This window comes from Lissotriton vulgaris, chromosome 6 (assembly GCF_964263255.1).
Source record: "Lissotriton vulgaris chromosome 6, aLisVul1.2, whole genome shotgun sequence".
Taxonomy (NCBI): domain Eukaryota; kingdom Metazoa; phylum Chordata; class Amphibia; order Caudata; family Salamandridae; genus Lissotriton; species Lissotriton vulgaris.
The window spans coordinates 1,239,138,110-1,239,159,796 of NC_141694.1; the positions used below are offsets into that span (position 1 = coordinate 1,239,138,110).

The following is a 21,687-nucleotide window of genomic DNA, read 5'->3' on the forward strand; positions in this document are numbered from 1 at the left end:
CACTCTGTTTGTGAACAAACCAGCTATGTCTGGTGAGTTTCATTCATTTGCTCCTGGGAGGGTGCCAATATTTCCCCATCAACCTGTGCCAGGCTTGCTTGGTTCTAGAAATAAAATATCTCTCCTCTACACAAATTGTGCTCTTTTTAACCACCTCTTCCTGGGAAACCTTTCCTTTTGTTTTCTCTCCTAGACATTTAGTCACTGTTTACTCTTTGGTTCGTTTAGCAGTGGAAATACAGATCTTACAGGTACAGGTTACTCTTTACTTGGTTGCTCACCAAATCACATCTTTCCGTGCTATTTCATCTCCACTGGCTCCCATGTCACCACTATAATGTTTTTACGACTTGCCACATTACCTGAAATGGCTAAATACTTACAAGTATATTTGACTATATGTTGTTTAATATTGCACCCCAATATTGATTTCTGTAACTCTTTGGTATGAACATTTAATTTACATTGGTTTTCTTTATTGTCAATATCTCATGCTTAATACTGTAGTTTGATAGACATATTTTCCTTATTTATTACTATATCTCCTGTGGAGTGTTCTGTAACCATGTCTCTGGGCTTCTGTAGCGCTGTACCAAGAGCTATAAATAATGTAAAATAAAAGAGACGTGAAAATTGTGCTAGTAGTTGCATTTAATTTAAGTTTTTAAAAGTAAATTTGAAGCTATTTTCATCCTCTTTAACAGTAACCAGTTCATTTCAGAAGATCACTATATCTGAGTTAGTGAAAATAAGCTAGGTGTCCTCTTAGGAATTTAAAGTGTGTATGATTTAAATTTCGAGGAAATCCTATTTTTTTTCAAAATATTTTATTGTTTTTCAAAAGAAACATACATAGAGTAATACCGGACCAGTCCAGAAGGAGCGTTTAAGTATTAAAACAAGTAATTATCACACTTCAAAATCATGAAAAAGTCCCAAAGAAAATCTTCCAGTAGTATGATGTGCAGTTCTTTTCTTTTATTCAGTCAATTCATCCATGTCAGCCAACTCGACAAATAGGTAATACAATTAAGAGCAGACGCATTTCGTCCTCATCTGGGACATCATCAGGGCTGTAAAGTAAAGAATATATAATCATAATCCAAACATGCAAACAAACCTCACAAGAAACATATATTAAAACAGAAAGTTGATTTCTAACATTAAATCTCTGTCTTAGTAGATCCCTCAATATCAGTTTCCCTATATCGGGAGGGTCTATGGGTTTCATCTTAAATCTATTCATATATGTTCAATGTATGTATAACAAGCTAGGCCCTATGTGAAAAACCCCCAGGCATAAAGACCCCGTGATCTCACCTCCAACTAATTCGAATCCACAGGTCGATATCTGCCCTTGAGTCTTATTTCTGTTTTAACCAATCGGTCCCAAATGTGAAAACTCTCTGCCAAAAACAAAATTATAAATAACACATGTCCTAAATTCACTTGACAGACTCAGCATCTCTATAACTCTACTTTTATAGTATTCTCTGTAATCAAGCGATGACTGAAAACCCTTAGCTCACCTTAGTTAATGTTCATTCACTTTCCAACACCTGAACCGTATCTGTGATCAAAGAATTCCTTCTTAGTATCCAAATCTGAAACCCATCTTCATCATGTACACCAATCCTGCTGTATACAACAAGAGTGAATATTAGTTGGTTTAAATTCTATTATTACTACAGCAATAAGACCTCTATACATATCCACCTCTAATCCCCATCAGCTCACCTTATAAGCACTTCTTATTCAAAAATCCAAGGCTAACTCCATATTCCAGTCGCTCAAATTCTTAGAGAGCTTGATGTGCAAACATCTGGACAGTACTATTTCTGAGGTCCCCAAATCTTTACCAGAACTTCATATATCTACTATAACAAAATAACGAAGATACTTTAGTATAGTCCTAAAAAGCCACCACCTATTCTTCGGAGCCTATGTCCAATAAAGTCTAAAAACAACCTTCCATCTTACCATTCTAATCCAGAATATTGCTGCGTTTCTTGCTTTCGGCTCAATAAATTCGGAATAAGTAAAAATGACCTCCACACTCACTTTTAAATTCCCCTTTAACCAATCACAATAGTACACCCTAACATTGCCCCTGATCCTCCAATCGTCGTAATGCCTCTAATAAGGGCCTACATGTTTCCTCTCTAGTCCGATACTGTCAGATAGCTGCACTAGTACTGTGTAGGTCCATTACGTATACCTACTTCTACAACCTGAATTCCTTTTCAAAACACAGCTTCCCTCTGTGGTCCGCCCGTGTGTTTTCCCTTTCATTAGTCCTAAAAAATATATATTGAACCATTCGACTTTTATAATTAGTAGCAGCGACGATTCTTAACGCATAATTGACTCACAAAGTGAGACTGTCTTCCTGTGTAAGAAAAACACATCGCTATTGTTTATGACCGGCGTCACCGATAACTTGACAACATTCCGTCCTACCGGAAATAGTCCATGATCAATGCACTGCCAATCAGCATGTTCGTGTCTGAAAAACAGAACACTTTTATATGCCCGAGATACCAACCACACATAGGGTGTGCTAAAACGCCCTAATGTGCGTAATATGTTAAATCTTAAATTAATCAAAAGGAAATGGGGGCTAATGTCATGGTATATTATCTTACAGCCATATCATGAATCCACAGGTAATCAACTGCTCCAATGAACGGCTAAATTTAATGTATTCCATTAGTCAAAATCCTCGCAAGAAATTAAATCATACTGAACCTATATTGCCAATGCTGTCATTAGCAATAGTAGCATCAACCCTTCCATATGAAAAAACTTTTCCAAACTCATCTATTTTACTCATACTAAGATATCCACCTTTTCCCAAGTACTCATCACCCTGCAAAGGGTGATCGGCTCATCTTATCTGAACCAGACAACCATCTTAAAAACACCATTCAATAGTACTTTTCACATCCAACAACCATAGTTCCTCTAAGCTGTTGTTTCCCGTCACCCTATCCAAGGTAATCGTCTCCTTGACTCTGCTCAGACAACATCTCCTCATCCCTAATCTAGACAACACAACTTGGACGTTATTCAAAACTTCTCATTTAAACAACACAGCAGCACTTGTTGTCTTAAAAATTAGAGTACCCCTGACGCGTGGACCTATATGTCAGAAAATAATGTAGTTCTGAATCAGTGTTCAAACCTTGTGTGACAGTTTTACACTTACTGATCCATCTGGCTTCTGCTTGTCTGATCCTTAATTCCCAATCCCCCGCTCTGATATTAGGGATCACCTTCTGTATACCATGAAACCTGAACCCTTTTCCGAGTACTATGTTGTGCCTCCGTATGTACATACAGTGGTGATCTAATATCTTGATTGATAACTGCACGTCTGTGTTCCTGAATTCTAGTTTTCAAGTTCCTGTTTGTACTTCCAATATAGACTCTTTTACAAGCACATATAATAGCATAAATAACTCCCATGCTGTTGCAATTGATAAATTCATTGATACAATAACGGTTAGCACTATTAGACATAAAGTCTTTAGTCTTATTAATACCTAAACCACACACATTGCAGGATCCACAAACATAAAAACCTTTTGGAGGCTGTAGTAACAAAATTGAATTAGGTGGACTAATAGGTTGAACATCATTTCTAGACACCTTTTTTTTAATAGTCGAACATCTTTTATAAGTTACCACTGGTCTTTCTCCTACGAGCTCCAATAGGCCTGGCACCCCCCTCAATAAATTACATTTTTTACCAAGTGCTTTAATAATCATATCCTTTTGTACACAGTAAGTCGTGACAAAAGTTACACGCTTTTTGGATTCTGTTTTGGTCTTTTGTACCAAAGTTCATTCTCTTTTAATTTTTAACACCCTTTCCTTCGCTTTGACAGGTTACTTGTCCTGTAACCCCTCTTACTTAGTCTGCTTTGAAGATGGTCCAGTTCAATTCTAAAGTCACGATCTAAACTGCAGTTCCTGAGTACTCGAAACATTTCCCCCATATGGGATTCCTGTGATCACTGATGAAGGATGTAATACTGAATTAGTAGCCATACTTTTCCTAAACAATTTACTGCTAAACCCATCTCTATTGACACCTATTTCCACGTCTAAGTATTCGATTTTCTCGGTACTGTAGTTAATGGTGAATCTAACATTAAAATCATTCTGGTTAAGGGAGCTGAAATATTCCAGTTGCTCTGTCTGAAAGCCTCTCCCAATCATCAAAATATCATCGATGAAACGGGCCCAAAATAAGAAAAAATCCGTCCATCTTGAGGCCCCCCTTCCCCAGGCAATCTCCCTCTCAAACCAACCCATAAAAAGGTTGGCGTAAGAGGGAGCAAAGCTGCAGCCCGTGGCCGTCCCTCTCACCTGATGGTACCATTCATCATTGAAAAAAAATTATTATTCTTCAAAATTAGAACACTCATTTCTACCAGCATTCTGGAGTGATCTCGTACACTGGCACTGCGACTACCTAAAAAGTGATTAACTGCCTGTTCACCTCTGTTATTATTAATGCAAGTGTACAATCCAACTACGTCTAGGGTAATCATATGGCCGGGATGCCCGTCACCCCCTCCCAACACAATCCCCAAGGATGGGAAGTCGGACGCAGTTCTGAACTTTTGGAAGGCGGGAGGGAGTCACCCTCCCGGCCGTATTTATTAAAATATGAAACAAAATTAAAACATTAAATAAAAGTTTCATAATCATGTACAATTTTACATTTATTACATTACGATGAAGACATGTTCTTTGGCTAACCTTAACAAATCTCTAATACAAAGGTTTCCTAGCCGAGTCTAACATCCTGCAAATGCATACATTCTAAATTAAAATTGTACATCCTAGCATTAAGGGCCAACGGCAAGGTCTTAACCGGTGTCAGATCCCTACTACCAAAACTGTCGCCCTCACGGTGTGAATGGCGAATGCGCAGAGGACTGTACCCTCATTGCCAACTGTCATTTCCTTTGTCTTGTTGGGGGCCCCCCTTTCCGCTCGACGCCATCTTAAAGGTCGTCCGAGCTCCTGTGTGAGGTATCTGTAGGAAGGACAGCGTGAACTCCCCCCCCCCCCCATCCCCACACTCTCTATCCGCCGTCGCGGATATCCGGGCCCCGGGAAATTCGTAGGAGGGGCATATAGCCGCCTCCTCCCCTGGAAGGGGCCTATGGCCGTCTCCCCTTAGGCGACTCATCCTTAGTGGGTTCCGCCTCCCAGTGGGAGGGGCCAATGGCCGCCTCCCCCCGGGCGCTCCCATCCATATTGGGTGGCACCCCACTCTAGGGACCTTGAAATTTACTGCTCACCGATCATGACCTTACCGCCACAGGCCGGATAGTTGACCGGCTATCCGGCCCCCCCAGACTCCTCCTAAAGGTCATGCTTCCTCAAACCCCGTAGCCATGCTTTGAAGTCTCCTATGAGTAAAACATTCCCCTCCCGGGTCAGGTGTACCCCATCATGCAGATACATGTGATCACCCCGAATACACCCATGAGGAATACTATGCAACTGTGCAGAGCGAAACAATCTACCAATTTTATTGTTAACCTTTTTCACCGAATGGTTCAGTGCTGACACCGAAAGGCCCCCCCATCATACTTTCCTGGGAATCATGTGGGACCAGGCAATCGTGCACCCCGGGATTCTTTTTGCCAACCAGCTAACGGCAGACAAAACTTGCTCGAACAATACTCGTCTACCCAGATTCACCAAGTCATTGCCCCCTAGGTGTGCTATGACTATAGATGGCGGTGACCTCTGCCGCCCTAGGAGACCCTCAACAAAAGATTCGAATTGGTCAATACAGAGCCCGCCCCTTCCGTGGAAGGCCACTCTGTACCGGTATTCCCCAGCTGCGCGAGTCGCGTCACCTGCTTTGAATACGTCCCCGGCCTGCCTCACGTATGAGTGGCCCACGACCCAAACCACTCTCTCCTCAGACGGTGATCCATGACCGCTGGTCTCCTGGTACTGGGTCGACTGCAGATTCCGCCCGCATGATATGCTCGCGAAACTGTAATTCAAACAAAAGACAAGAAGCGTGAGTGCATGTCACTTGACTTCCCAACATGTGCAATCGCACATACCTTTTGAAGCAATTCGAGGACCATCGTCCCAATTGTTTCACTTCCTCAGCACTCTGACCCCTGCATGTAGCCTCAGTAGCAGCCCCTATCCTAAAGGAGTGGGTCCCAAAATCGCACGGGTCCATGCCCGCCGCAGCGATTGTCAGTGCTAGCACCCTCTGGAACTGAAATCTCGTCAGTGGGGTGCCATCGTTGTGCCTCAGCAAACTCCCCCCCCATGTATCCGCCCTCAGTGCCAAGTATTCCTCTATACACATTATCGGGCACGTGGGGGACCCTCGCATGCGCTGCACAACAACACTGTTTCCCATAGCTCCCTGGTCAGTCTTGGACCTAGCTATCGTGACTACCATCGAATCACCCCTAATTAGGATGTGATCCCTGCACAAGCCTCCCTCCACATCTTTCTTATTCCTTGCGACCAGCTCGCTCACCCGCATAGCCCCATGGAACGCTAATGCGAAAGCTGCCCGGAACAGAACTGCTTCGAATTAGGAGGAGCATGTCACGACTAGTTTCGCCATGAGTAGGGACAACCTTTCTAAGCCAATCGGGCGCCTCTCATCTTGCTTGCGACCCTCGAGGCGCTGCCAGCCGCGAAGGGCTTTTTTCGCCAAAAAGGAACCTGTTGGGTCTTTGATGCCATGCACCTGCGCCATAAACGAAATGGCCGCCCTGTGTCTATTGGCCGTTGCCGCTGATCGGCCTTCTCTGTGCAGTGCTACCAGGAACCCTAGGAAAGAATCCTCCTGACCCCAGTTCTGATTCCCTGTCAGGCCCAAAAATGCACAATAGGAACGAAACGCTCCTTCGTATGCCTTCCTCGTCCTGGGGGCTAAGCTTGCTGCCACGAGGTCTTGTAATCCGGGGCACCGATTACCCAGAGTGCTTCAGGAAATGGTGCCGCCGCTAGGTCCGCTGTAGGTAGATAACCCCCGAACGCCTGCATATGTGAACGAGAGAGTGCATCAGCCGCATGATTCAGTACACCCGGCACATGTTTCGCCCTGAACTGTAGATTCAGTCTCATGCAGAGCAGCACAACTTCCTTCAACAATCTTAAGATCCATTTGCAGCGTGCTGCCTGATTGTTAATGCATTCGGCAACAGTCATATTATCAGACCAAAATACCACAGAGCGGTCTCTGAACTCGTCCGGCCATGCCATCAGAGCAACAAAAATAGGGAATAGCTCCAGGAACCCAATGTTACTTGTGAGACCGCAGGAGTGCCACCACGCCGGCCATGTTTGCGCCGACCATCGGTTACCAAAAGATGGAGCCAAATCCCACGCTCCCCGCCGAGTCAGTTCACAAACCCAGCTCGTCCGAAGACGCTGGCGGCTTGTTCCACACTACTCGACCGTTGAAGTCTGCCATAAATGCCAACCAAATGCGCATATCCTGGCGAACCTCTGCAGACAGTCTTGTGCGGTGGTGTCCTTCTTTGAGACCAACCATAGCTTGTGCAATAGAGCGTGAAAAGGGGCGGGCCATTGGTATTACCCTTAAGGCAAAGTTAAGCTGACCCACTGTTTGCTGTAACTGGTGCAGGGTCACTTTCTCCTTACTAAGGCAAAGTTCCAGGGAAGCCCTAAATTTAGCTACCTTTCCCACTGGCAAACGGAAACATCCCTCCACAGAATCGAGCTCAATTCCCAGAAACTCCAGTGAAGTAGATGGTCCAACCGTCTTACCTGGTGCCAATGGCACTCCAAAATCCCTCATGAGGATGCAAAAGTCCTGTAGCGCCTGCGCACATTTCGTGTCGCCGGCTGCTCCCAAGAACAGAAAGTCATCTAGATAATGCATCACATGCCTATGCCCTGTGGCCTCGGTGAATGCCCACTCTAAAAAACAGCTGAATTTTTCAAAATAGGCACAGGAAATGGAGCAACCCATCGGCATGCATTTATCCATGTAATAACTCCCTTGGAATGCAAAACCTAGCAAACGCTGATCTTTTGGATGTACCGGGAGCAACCGGAACGCTGATTCGATATCTGATTTTGCCATCAGCGCCCCGGGGCCCAGGCGATTTAACATGTTGACGGCATCATCGAATGATGCGTACCGCACCGAACAGACTTCTGGGTCAATAGCATCGTTCACCGAGAGACCCCTTGGAGCAGACAGATTATGGATCAGCCTAAACTCCCCTGGGTCCTTCTTCGGGACCACCCCTAATGGGGAACAGATGAAACCCGCCACTGGCGGGCGCTGAAAGGGCCCTGCCACTCGGCCTAGGCTTATTTCTTTAGCAATTTTTCTCGCCACCACACCTGGATTATGCTGTGCTGATAGCTGGTTTTTACAAAACGGTTCCCCCCGAAAATCCCCCGCCGGGATGTGGAAGCCATATAAGAATCCCTTCCGCAACACCCCAGCAGAGACATGATCAGGGTATTTGTTTAACCAAGGAGTCATAGCCATGAGATCAACGGGAGTAGGCAATTGTTCACAATGATCCACCTCAGTCTTGCTTAGACCCTCCTTTACCTCCCGACCCGCTATTCTTCGATCTACATGAACTCTCCGGGTGTGAGGAATTCCCACAGCCCGCACACACATGCTTGAACCTACATGTACCCTGCGGTCTGTTACAGTTGCCTCGATTGAAGCCCCAACAGACCCCCCGCTTTCCACCATTCCCGCCGGTTTTCGGCTGGTGATCACCACCGGCGCCTGCTCGAAAGGGCACCGCGGGCTTTTGGCGGGAAACCCCCGACCCATTCCCACCTGGCGAGGGTGTCCCTGCCGTCCCAGGCAGGAAATGCTTATGCCAAGAAATTGAGTCGAGGCAGTCCCATGTCAGAGAGGAATCATACTCTTTCGCTTTACGGAATTTCATGTCGTAACCTTTCCATTCGTCCTCCTCATACATTTCATAAAAATCCATTATACGGGCTTGATAACAAGACAGTTCAGTCAATACCTCGGGCTTACGTTCACCAATAATCGCAGTAAACATTGCAAAGGCCTTTGCCCAATTCGTTATTGTCTCCTCCACCCTGAACTCCGCCATCTTGGCGCGCCAGACGCTCGGGTGCCACAAATCCTTCTGTGTTTTAGCATATTCCATCTCACGATGGTCAGTTAATGACGAAAACATATTGACATACTTGTCCGCCCATATCAATTCTTTTGTGGCAATCGGGATATGTTGTACCACCCTCTCCCGTCTTGAGGGTAATGAGCCCTCCCCCGCCAGCGGCAAAGCGAGCTTACCCGGTTCGGTCGTTGTTCCCGACGTTTTCTCGCGACCAGCCGCCGGTCCTTCCGGTATCACCTGTGGGGAAACAAGAGGGAGATTCGCCTTCGCGGCATCTCGCGACTGCCGCAACTGCTGGATTAGTAATTTGGCCTCTTTGGCCGTGTCTCCGGGCGCCGTAGCACCCCCTGCCTTCTTATTGAGCCATGCGGCCAACTGGGTGGCCAATTCAGGAGGCATATTCTCATCGTTAGCGGGCGTAATCACAACCGGAATCGGTTGACCCGCGTCTGGGGTTGGTACCGGGTCATTAGCTGGTATGGCAGGGGTGACCGGGGGCACCTCAGGGACCGGAACCTACCCTGCAACTGCCCTCCTCTTGACCCGTTTCCCTCTACCCTCGGGGACGACTCCCGGCAAGGCCGGGCCTATTACCTTCTTCGGGTTACCAGGCTTGTTCATTGCGGCCAGTTGCTTCTTGACGACCGCCAAATCTCGACCAAGCGCTGGGACCTGTCCGACTTTACGTTCCATGCCCGCTATTCTGTTCACCAACATGCGTAGCACCTTGTCTGTCTCGGAACCCTTTCCTGCCTTCTTGCCAGACATGGTTTCGATTATCCGCTCCGAGTCGATCAACACGGTCCTGGATCCTTCGCTTTAAATTCCCTGAAAGAGAAACACAAGAATTACAAGTTCTCAAAATTGCCGCTTGTTCCGTCGAGGGCTCACGAGCAATGAGTGGGTGCAGCCTTCAGAGCACAGGAACAAGAGGACGCTTCTTCGGATTCCCGCTCTATTTATTCTTCTTCGGGAGGGCGTGTACCCTCCTCCAGTACGCCTACTGGGCGTGGTCATCGGTGTAGGTGTCTAGGACAACCCCTCTTGGGCGGGAAAAGGCGCGCTCCGGCTACGCCGCTTCGGGCATACCAGCCGAGACACGCCCCCCCGCCAAAAATGGTTTCCCGGGGGGATCGGGGCACCCAACCATACGTTCGGCGGGACCGAGTGGTCGCCCCTTTCCAATATCATTCCTTCCTCCCATTTAAAATCCTGTAATATATTCAAGATGTCCATTGTGTTGAGAATATAAAATGACGGATTTACCACTAGAGGTTTTAGAAAGCCATCAACTAATTCACACAAATGTTCCTTTGCACTTCCCATACTAGACACTATTGGTCTCCCGGGTGGGGGGGGGGGTCTGCTTTGGATTTGTGTATTTTTGGTAGCACGTAAATAAAGGGGGAGGTCGGGTGAATTACATTCAGATATTTATATTCTGCCTCATCAATTAATCCCTCCTCCTTCCAGGAGTACAATCTCTCCGAAATACATCTTATCATTTCCTTAATTGGATTGTCCAATATTTTAACATAATAACTAGAGTCACTAAACTTTACTCTCTATTACTCCCTTCCTCTCCCCAACCCTGGACATCTCCTCTATTACTCCACCTATCTATCACAAACCATGTTGCCTCATCCCATCCCAGCCCTCATGCACCAATCTACATTCTGCTCTCCTCTGTTGTGCCCGCTCTCCTTTAATCCTCTGCCGCCCCTTCCATTGTCCACCGCCATACCTCTATATGTTCTCCATCAATGCACTGTTCGAGGCCGCTCCCTGAGATCATGTATGGCCCAGCTCTAAAAGAATGAAGTGGTGATGGTACTGGTAACATTAGATTGGAAGGACAGTAGCGACTTTGGGACCTCAGAAATAGTACTGTCTAAATGTTTTCACATCAATCTCCTTAAGAATTTTAGCGACTGAAGTATGGAGTTAGCCTATGGGATTACCCTTGGATTGTTTAATAAGAAGTGCTTATGGTGAGCTGATGGGGATCAGAGGTGGATATGTATTGAGGTCTTTTTGCTGTAGTAATAATAGGATGTAAACCAACTAATATTCACTCTTGTTGTATATAGCAGGATTTGTGTACATGATTTAAGATGGGTATCAGATTTGGGCACTAGGAAGGAATTATTTGATCACAGATACGGTTCATGTGTTGGAAAGTGGACAAACATTAACTAAGGTAAGCTAAGGGTTTTTAGTCATCGCTTGATTACGGCGATACTATTAGAGTAGAGTTATAGAGATGCTGAGTCCGTCAAGTGAATTTAGGACACGTGTTATTTATAATTTTAGTTTTTTACAGAGAGTTTTCGCATTTGGGACCAATTGATTAAAACAGAAATAAGACACAAGGGCAGATATCGACCTGTGGATTTGAATTAGCTGGAGGTGAGATTACGGGGTCTTTATTCCTGGTGGTTTTTCACATAGGGCATAGCTTGTTATACATACATTGAACATATATGAATAGATTTAAGATGCTACCCTTAGACTCTCCCAATATAGGGAAACTGATATTGCGGGATCTACTAAGACAAAGATGTAATGTTAGAAATCAACTTTCTGTTTGCTTTGTTTCTCCATATTATGAATTTAGGTGTGGCTCATTGTGCAGGCCTATGAAGAGGGTGCTTAGATTGTTAAATAGGCAGAATACAGATTGCATGTTCCGCTCTTTTTTATGTATATGTGGTTAAACTGCAATGTACTATTTGGATTATGATTATATATACTTTACTTTACAGCCCTGATGATGTTCCGGATGGGGACGAAATGCGTCAGCTGTTAATTGTATTAACTATTTGTCGAGTTGGCTGACATTGATGAATTGACTGAATAAAAGAAAAGAACTGCACATCATACTACTGGAAGATTTTCTTTGGGACTTTTTTCATGGTTTTGAAGTGTTATAATAATTACTTGTTTTAATACTTAAACACTCCTTCTGGACTAGTGTATATAGAGTGAGGAGTGGTTGGTGATGATGAACCACTAGAAGTTGAGCTTGTTCACAGTAAATGAATAGGTTGTGGATTATCAACAAATAGCTTTCCAGTGCACACAGTAGTTGACCCTCATCGTCTTGTCTAGATTTGACCTAATACTGTACCAGGGTTATCATAAGATATTTGTGAGGCAATCATAACGCATACCAAAAACGTGAGGTGAGGTTATTAAGGTGATCTGAGTATAAAGGGCCTAACCCCAGTAAACAATAAAGCAGAAAAGAGGAGAGGTGGAAAAAAGAATGAGGAAAGATGAAAGAGAAGAGAACGGGGAAGAGTGAGGGCTAGTCTAGCGGTCCCTTGTTTTTACACAGATACAGTACCAGTGTTGGCACTAGATCTGTCAGAATTTCGAGGCCAGACTTACCAGTTTTAAAAACAATTAATAACAATTCGATACAGAAGTTCACGCGGTGCCTCATTACGAACACAGGATCTATGCGTGCAACATATAATATAGGAAATCTTAAAGCACAGTTTGGCCTTGCCGCTGGAAAGCATAGGACTAGACAATATCTCCCACCACCTTGTTTCCTACTGTACAGTCCATGGTGGCATTAACAATACCTCCCCTTAGCCAGAAGGCTTCTTAGATTTACATTCATGTGACACAACTTCTAATTATAGGCAGTACCCCCAAAGTGTCCCAAGAACACTGTGCTGCGTTTGGTGACAGGGAGGGAGCATGAGAACACCATATCCACAGAGATATGGCTCTCTCCTCCCCTCTCCCTCATGCCGGCGTAGAATTTTGCTTCTGTGCGCCACGCACACACCTTTGCGCCACAGTGCAAGCATATGTGCGAGAGTCTAGCATTGGTTTTGTACTGGAAGGATTCCCTTGCAGTGCAAAATACTATGACTTGACAACTTTAAAAACTTTTCCTAGTTTGTATGCATGGTGTACAGTGCAGCACACATGCAAAATCAGAAAAGAAAGGAGAAATGAAATAATTTCTCCTTTTAATGCCTGGTTTCAAAAAGCGTTATTCTTTATACAAAACCCTGTTTTACATTTTTGGCAAATCGAGTTGTGCGTCAAAAAGGGTGGGTGGTTGCATGGGAATGCCCATGTAACGGCCCCTTGACACTACGGAACATATTTGCAAGGAAATGTTGGAGTGCGGAGCTGCGGCAAATTTGGTAGCGCCGCGCTCCGATATTTAAAAAATGCAGGAATGTGCTATAGTTACAAGAATACGACACACCCCTGTATTTTCCCTAGCGTGCCGCTAACATTAGCTGACTAGCGCCAATGCAGGTAACCTTGCACCATGTGCACTCACAGCACACCCACCATAGCCACACATGATATCCCTCACAAAATGAGAAGACACCCACCATAGTGCTCCTATTCAAAACTCATGCACATCCAAACAAAATGCACCCTAGTTAATGCACTCTGACAACCGGAACATACATCACCACATATAGATATACTCGAACACACTCTACCCTACTAAGAATAATAAGACGCAACTGAATACATTGTATTCCACACTCTCTACTACTCCCTTCCTCTCCCTGACCCTGGACATCTCCTCTATTACTCCACCTATCTATCACAAACCATGTTACCTCCTCCCATCCCAGCCCTCATGCACCAATCCACATTCTGCTCTCTTCACTGTTCCCTCTCTCCTTTCAACCTCTTCCGCCCCTTCCATTGTCCACCGCCACACCTCTATACGGTCTCCATTGATGCACTGTTCAAGGCCGCTCCCTGAGATCATGTATGGCCCAGCTCTAAAAGAATGAAGTGATGATGGTACTGGTGATATTAGATTTGGAGGACAGCAGCGTAGGGCATCCAGTCTAGAAGATGAGCTATGCTCGTCAGGCTACCTTACCTACACGTTCTCCAGTACTGTCTGCATTCAATGCCATCTAACATCCAGCACTTAGACCCACACTGTCACCATTCACCAACAACTCTACTCAAGTCTACATAAAATCAAAAATAGACTATACACACTCGTCTAGGACAGAAGAAATGAGAAAAGGATCAAGGGGGAACTACATAGTCAGGAAACTCAAACACTAGCAAGGGGGCAGGGTGAAAGTCTCTTAATGACATGTAACACACCCACACTTGAACAGGAACCTCCATTTTGCTGGTTCAAGAATATAATTACAGAACCTAATACCTGTCCACGAAGGAAAGGGAACCCAATGTCCGAGTGAGTACACACTAGAAAGAGAAACACTCAATGGGATATGGAATACCAAATCAACACTGTAACTTCCATACATGCAATAAGAAGTTATTGCATTTTTGGATATGGACATACTGGGATGATGTCAACTGAGCACCAGCATCCTTTCAGTCTTCACCTGTCTAGCACATAATGCACAATATTGACACAAGCTCCATATGGGTGAGCCTTTCTTTGATTTGACTTCAAGTTTGGTGAGCACTTAAACCAACATCTTTCTGCTACTGCACTTCCTAACAGGCAGATGTGCAACACCCCACCACCTCCACACACGCTTCTATTCCGAGGACCAATAGACATTCCTTCGTCTCCAACAGACCCTGTTCCATTTGAATTCCACATCGAACAATATCTCTCTGCCCTAATAGGCCCAGTATTTTCCTCTCATGATATGATGTGGAATGTATAAGTCTCACAAAACACTCATACACCACAAGGGGGCTCTTTGCGTCTGCTGCTTGAAATAGGACTTAGGGCCTCATTATGATGTCGGACAGACCGCCTGACAGACATGCCTTCAGTCCGACCGCCACAATCTGTTGCATGCGGTCGGACTGGCAGCCATCTGAGGGAAGACCCCCATCTCTGACAGGATCTACTGATCCCGATGGGGCGGCGCTCAGACTCATAATTGCTAATGATGAAGGCAGGTACCGCTGTTGGGATTAAGATGTACATTTCCAACAGCCTTTTCATGGCGGTCCGACCGCCATGCAAAGGCTGAAAAACGGACTTTGGGGGCCCAGAGTCCCAGTCCCCTGTGGGCCACTGCAAAGCTGCACATTTACTGACCCCACTCACATTTTTCAACTAAGCAACAGAATCAAGTGCTTCATTATAAAATACATTTTATCCATTGCTTGCACAAGACCAGCAAATATGATATTCGCTACTTTAACAATATGCGCTTTGTGCACGGAGTTGGATGAGTTGGCCTTCAACACAATGTTTTAATGGATATTGTATTATTGTGAATTTTGGACATCTCTTCACAGCTGGGGATACCGTGCATCAATCAAGGAGGGGATTGATTACTTCAGGACAGGTGAAGCTTTTCCTTTGGGCTTTTTTCTTTTATAGTGGTTGAGAAACAGAGGGAGAAGGAGGATAAACAAAACTAGGTCAGCCTCCAGTTACATGTAGCAAAAGATCAGGAACCCAGGGTGATGGATTCAGAGACCTAGTTTGTGTGTTTTGCAGTGACCATAACACACAAACTAGGTCTCTGAATCCATCACCCTGGGTTCCTGATCTTTTTTTCTTTTATAGACACATGATACCAGCCTTACATAAACCTGTTACGCATGTCTGACCTGCCCCTCATCTGTATCTTGCTTTCAAATGAGTGACTACTAATTATTTCTTCTCCCTTTCTGATTCGTTGGTTAATGACTGACAAAGGCGCCAAGTGTATCATTTTACTCTTTCAAGCACCATGCCCTTAGAAACATCAGCTGAAATTAGCACTTCTTCCATATGCTATTCAATGGCTGAATCAGGCTCCCTTGTTAGCCATTTGGAGTCTCTTGTGCTGACCAGACACCAGGTTGTCTCATCTACCATTTGTGATGACATGGGTGTAAAGCTAATAAGTTGGACCATAGGGTGTTTAATGGCTAAATGAAGTCTAGATAAATGGGTTGGATACATCAGCCTTTTGGATATTGTCCTACTTCAGGAAACCTGGCAACTAGTCATGTTCATTGTGATGGTTTTAACTGTTATGCTTTGCGAGCGCTCCCCTCTGTTTCTGGACAAGCTAGGGCGGGACTAACAACCTGATTTAGGATAACGTTGGATTGTTTTATTAAGCCGATCATGGCTGACAGTGGGAATGTTCAGGCATTTTATCTTGTCTGGTCAAATAATTTTAGGTTGGTTTTAATTGATTTTTACAATGATTATTTATTTCCCCATTAGGAATAACTTAACAACCGTTGGTTATTTGAATTTATTAATATAATATGAGCTAGTTACCGCTCAATAAAGATGATAAATGGTTGCTAGCTGCAGATTTTCATGCAAAGCTGGGGTCACATCTGCCTTCATATCATATAACCCTTTTAATGTTCATGATATGATGGGTGTTGTTCAGCATCAGAATCAAAGAGGTATCATGTTATTCAGCTATTAGCTATCCAGTGGCCTCTGTAATGCGTCTCCATACACAGAAAATGGCGACTTACACAGATAGAGGATGCGATTCGATTATTGACTACATCTTTGTCTCACAAAATCTGATTCATAGTCATTTATGGGAGGAGGGCAAGCAAGCGTTTATAGTGATCATAACCCTCTTACTATCTCACTAGCTAGCTCCACAATGAGATGTACGGTGCCAGGCGAGGACCAAGCTCAACACCTAATGATACAATTTGCATATGTTAGTCGTGAAACATTGAAATTTGGGTCCTATATTACACCAGCTACGTATAGACAACCCGGAGATGCTGAATGGCTCTCTTTCCCATAACTCCTGCCCTTCCGTTGTTGTCAAGTGTTTCAACCCTTGCTATACCAGGTGTGCAGAAAAGCAAACACCAGGTTCTGAAATGTGCTGAAATTCCTCCCCCAGAACCAGGGATGAAAATGCCTCTTGTAGAAGGGAATGCAGATTCGCCCAGAAAAGGAGGAAGGTTAACCTGATGTGTGAAGCATTAGTAAACTTGGCAAGCTCTTGCAAACTAAAGGACACCCAGACATTCTGACAGGGTGTAAACTCCAATAGAGTCTCTAAAACGTCCAAGAAGGCCCTAGGCCTGAATTTCAGTTCCAAAGATTGGGTTTTCTATTTTAAAAGGATCTATTGCCCTCCTAACTGCGATAGTGAACCCATTGGCTCAGATATGCCCATTTTTCCTATTAATATTAAAATCACACTAGATGTGGTGATAGATGCGGTAGTATTCTTTCCATATCTATTGTATGTGTATTTTCTGGAACTTAGAATGCTTTGTTGGTGAATATTCCTTATATTGTCAGTTGTTGCCTAGTAGCTGATGGTTGGGGTGTTAAGAATAAACTCACCTTTAATATATAACTTCTAATAGTATTTCTTTACAACTTTTCAGATGCTTTAATTAAAACCCCATTAAAAAGCTCCCAGCCCCAGTAGGGTTCCTATTGATTTCTGGGCAACCCCCTTGACAATGCTATTAATGCAGCTTGTAAATCTGGACTGCTCCAGTCTTTGCATTCAGTCATTATTGTGCCAGTGTTTAAAAAGTTTAAAATGAGGAATTATCAGAACCCTAAATGTTACAGTCCAATTTCCTTACTTGATTCTATTGTAAAAATAATAGGTAGAGTTATCATTAATAGGCTCCTGCTCTGGACTTAAAGATCCTGCCCGAGGTTCAGGTTGGCTTCAGGACAGGCCTGGGAACCCTTAAGCAGTGCCTCAATATGCACTTGATGATTAGTAAAAATGATATTGCTAAGCACAGTCCATTACATTTAGCCTTCATGGATCTTTCCTTTGCTTTTGAAAGTGTTCTCACACGGTTAGAGATCAAGAGATTGTAAGATTGTAAGACCAGTTGCACTCTCCCAGAATCATCAGTCACACACAAAAAGCAACTGGAATATTTCCATTGATTGTTCAGTGATGAATGAATCAATCCTTTTATTGAACTTCTTGGGTATCCAAAGATATTGGATTAGATGCCTCATTCACTTGATCGTGACATGCTTCATCATCGGCGCCTATCCACACCCTGGTAGGATGGTACCACCAGGGTGCACTCAACCAAAGAGGGAATGGGAGTTCTTAGATAAATCAAAACTGGATAAGCAGGGATCCAGGTGAAAAGTATATTATTAAAAATATCTACAGGTATACCCATCAATTTATTTTATTCACAGAGTACCTGGGATATGGTTAAAAGAATATTTTGAGGTTTTTGTTGAAAGCAATTGTTCAAATAAACCTACTGTGTTTTTACCAATATGTTTCGGCCCCCGCTTAGAGCCCGTTCAGGTCTGGGGCCTTCGTCAGGGCTTGCTGTGTGTATCTCTCCTTGACTATGCATGCACAGCATGCACACTAGTAAGGCCTAAGGCTTTCACCTGTCTCAGTATTATGTTCTTGGGAATTTCCTACAAGACAAAACAGTTGGTGAGGTTGAAGGTGGACCATAAACATAGTTCCCTTTAAGAATTTAAACTTTGCATTATCTACATGGTCGAATCAAAACTGAATAACCTTTTCGCAAGAGAAAGAACCATGCCCTACCCTTGATGGAGAGTCATTCCCTGAGACATTGGTGGTAGTGGAGGACATGATATTCTAGGTATCAGAGGTGTCTCCCTGCCAGTATTGTGAACCAAGTCATGAAGTGCCCCCACCTTAATTAAGGCTTTTGATGAGACAATAAGAACTAACCTGATAGCAAAAACATTTTTCTAGATCAGCTCCATATAATAAATAATTCATTGAACAAATGGTTCGTCTTACCATACCTTGAGGATAGGGTGGTTAATTTGCTCAATTATCATAGAATAATGACATTACTCTATTGTAGGCCCTTAATTCCCTGAATACTACTGCAAAGAAAGTGAACTATAACCTGTAAATTAGTAACAAGAACATTTTCCTAACTTTTGGTGGACCTCCTTGTAATGACAGCTTTCCTAATGAAGGCTTGAGGCGACTGGTGAGAAAGAACATCTTGCGTCAAAACGTAAAAATACAGGCAAAAATAACCAGTATCTGATTGACTATCATCACATCCACCTCTTTAGAAAGGGTAGCCTTGACTGGCAATGAAAATACAAACCTGGTTGTCCGAGATGGCCCTTACCAGCCAAAATGACAAGTACACAGTCCTTGAGGCTGGAATTTAATAAAACCATACTGACATGAAACAACTTTCTCAGTACTGGGCTCAGAGGAAAACAAGAGAGTTCATGCAGAGGTTCTTCCACCAGGGGAACCTAAAACAATCTGGATCTTCCTCACATACATGGCTTGAATTAATCACTTTCTTGGCTCAGCAGACACTTTGACCAATCACATGGTCTGCTACTTCAGCCACTCATCAGGGAAATAGGAGGGTCAGATATAATCTGCATTTATTCCACACTCGTGTCACAGACAACATCCTGTCTATATACCGTTCATTCCCTCTGTCAGTCTGCATTGGCACGTAGTGAGTACGACTTAGCACACCGGGGGATTGCCCGGTGCCATCTACGGCCAGTCCGGGCCTGCAGAACAGCTGGGTGGGCTGGAAAGTAAGCAAGGTAAACCTGGGCTACAGATGTTATATGGGAGAGTAGCAAAGTGAACTGCAGGCAACCGGGATAGAAAGGACAGACAAGTAGCATTTTACAGAACAAAGCCTTAAAGGCAAATGGTTTATATGTACCTTATGATCTCTCTACCCCAAGCTCTTGCTATGGCAGCCATTTTCAATTACATACCAAAGAAGTTTTGCATTATTTTGTATTACATTTCAAATCCAGGTTCTTCCACTATAGTGCCACCTTTCCTGCAGTGATAAGGGCCAGGGCCTACAAACCTGGCTTCTACATAGTGCCCTTAAATCCTAGGGCATAACAAACAGTGTTCTGTGCCCGGCACCCTTCTAAGGCATCCCAAAATCCGTCTTCTTTATTCCCCACTCAGTGCTTTGAATCAGCCAAAGGGCAGCGCTTAATTTGTGCTGGTGTTTGCTGGTGCTCGGCACCACCACTTTTTTCTAAACACCTGCACATATTTATACACTAGTGAGGATGTGTGCCTATGTTTTGTAGCAGAATTCCTCAATGGAAATGTGATACACTTTTTAAATACTAGTACGTAGGTATGGCTGTCAAAAGCATTTGGTAGCAGTGGTTGGAGTTGGAATGGTTCCAGGTGCATTGGACTCACGAAAAAATACTTTAGGCCCTGGCACTTCCTTTTTTACAAATTAAGCACTGCCAAAAGGTGGAATAAAGTCCTATGCAAAAAGTAACTAGATGACGTACATTATAAAACTATAAAACAATCGTTTGTGTGTTTTAAAAATAGTAATCGAAAACTAAACAATGCCTTCACGAACTCTACTGTTTGCGCTACATTGTTTAGGTTCTAACTATCCCTGGCAGTCCATAGATCAAAGTAGATTCCAGTCCACATGATTATGTCATTTGATGGAGATACGTCTGAAGATATTGAGCATTCCTTTCCTGCCAGGTACAGTATGAAAAAAACATAATTTGTTTTTCTCTTTGCTGAAAAATCAAAGAAATCAGTCTCTCAGAGGTCTCTGTGTGCTGGAGACTGGTCCAGAGTTAAAGTGGATGCAAATATTTAATGTTTCCACGGCAACAAGAAACACAAATATTGCAAATACCCAAGCATGAACAGTGTCTCTGATAGAATGATAACACTGAACATTCTTTCGCTCTACTTCTGTCTTGTGGTAAAAGTTCATCACGGGAAACAAAATGTTTTCAACTTTTTTTTCAAGGTTCGCAAAGTTTTTTTGTCGTTACGTTGGACACATGTAAGTCTGTGCCAGAAAAGAAGAACACTAGGCCCTCATCACAAGTTGCATGGAGTTGTTGTGCTACAAAAGAGCCTGCAGGGAATCCATTACTCCCATTAGCCCAGATGTATAAAGCAAGTTTGCTATGACAAAAAATACAATTTGAAAAATCATAGAGTTTGTGACTGTAATGTGTCTGTTTCTTATGTACAAAACCCATTTTACGCTTAGAGAAAGTTTTTCTGACTCGTAAAATGGATTGTGCAACCCATACCGAATGGCAAGGCGCGCTTAAGAGCTAGTTTGTTGACACCGCCCAGCGACTTCCTTCTTCGCGGGTTCCCTCACCACTGCTTTAACAGTGCCCCATTAACTCTCCATAACCACTCTCTTTCTCATGCATTTCTTTTGTTTCATAGCGCCACTCATACCAGTGTAGCCTGTCGGAGCACAAGCAGAGGGCAAGGCACCTAATGCAGAGTAGTGTGAGTAAACTACCGCCCTCCAACTCTAACCCTAGTGAAATAGTTCAGTGATAAATATACTGCCTGCAGCCATAAATGTGTAGACTGCAAGTCACCGGTCCTAAAAGCATTCACAAAGCCCTATTGGTTAGTGCACATACTGTTGAGCTGTATGTTTCACACCTCCATCCCAGGCTGGTATCATAGATAGATCATAGGGGCATATTAGCAGGAACCTCGTTAAAATTATCGCCGTTTTAGCGGCACGAAACTGCCGCTAAAACGGCGATAATGGGCCTGCTCATATGCGTTATAGAATTCCAATAGAAGCCCAGGTTAGATGTCCTGCACAT

The 21,687-nt window shown here is 43.9% G+C and overlaps 1 protein-coding gene across 1 annotated transcript in view; it reads right to left on the reverse strand.

Annotated features, from left to right (window-relative positions):
• Positions 1-635: 635 nt before the first annotated feature.
• The window catches only part of NT5DC1 (5'-nucleotidase domain containing 1), a 1,423,540-nt gene continuing 1,402,488 nt past the window's right edge, over positions 636-21,687 (reverse strand). The window contains exon 13 of the mRNA XM_086927341.1: positions 636-1,073. Within this exon, the coding sequence (XP_086783467.1) occupies positions 1,030-1,073 (44 nt within the window). The 3' untranslated portion in view covers positions 636-1,029. The remainder of the gene's footprint in view (positions 1,074-21,687) is intronic.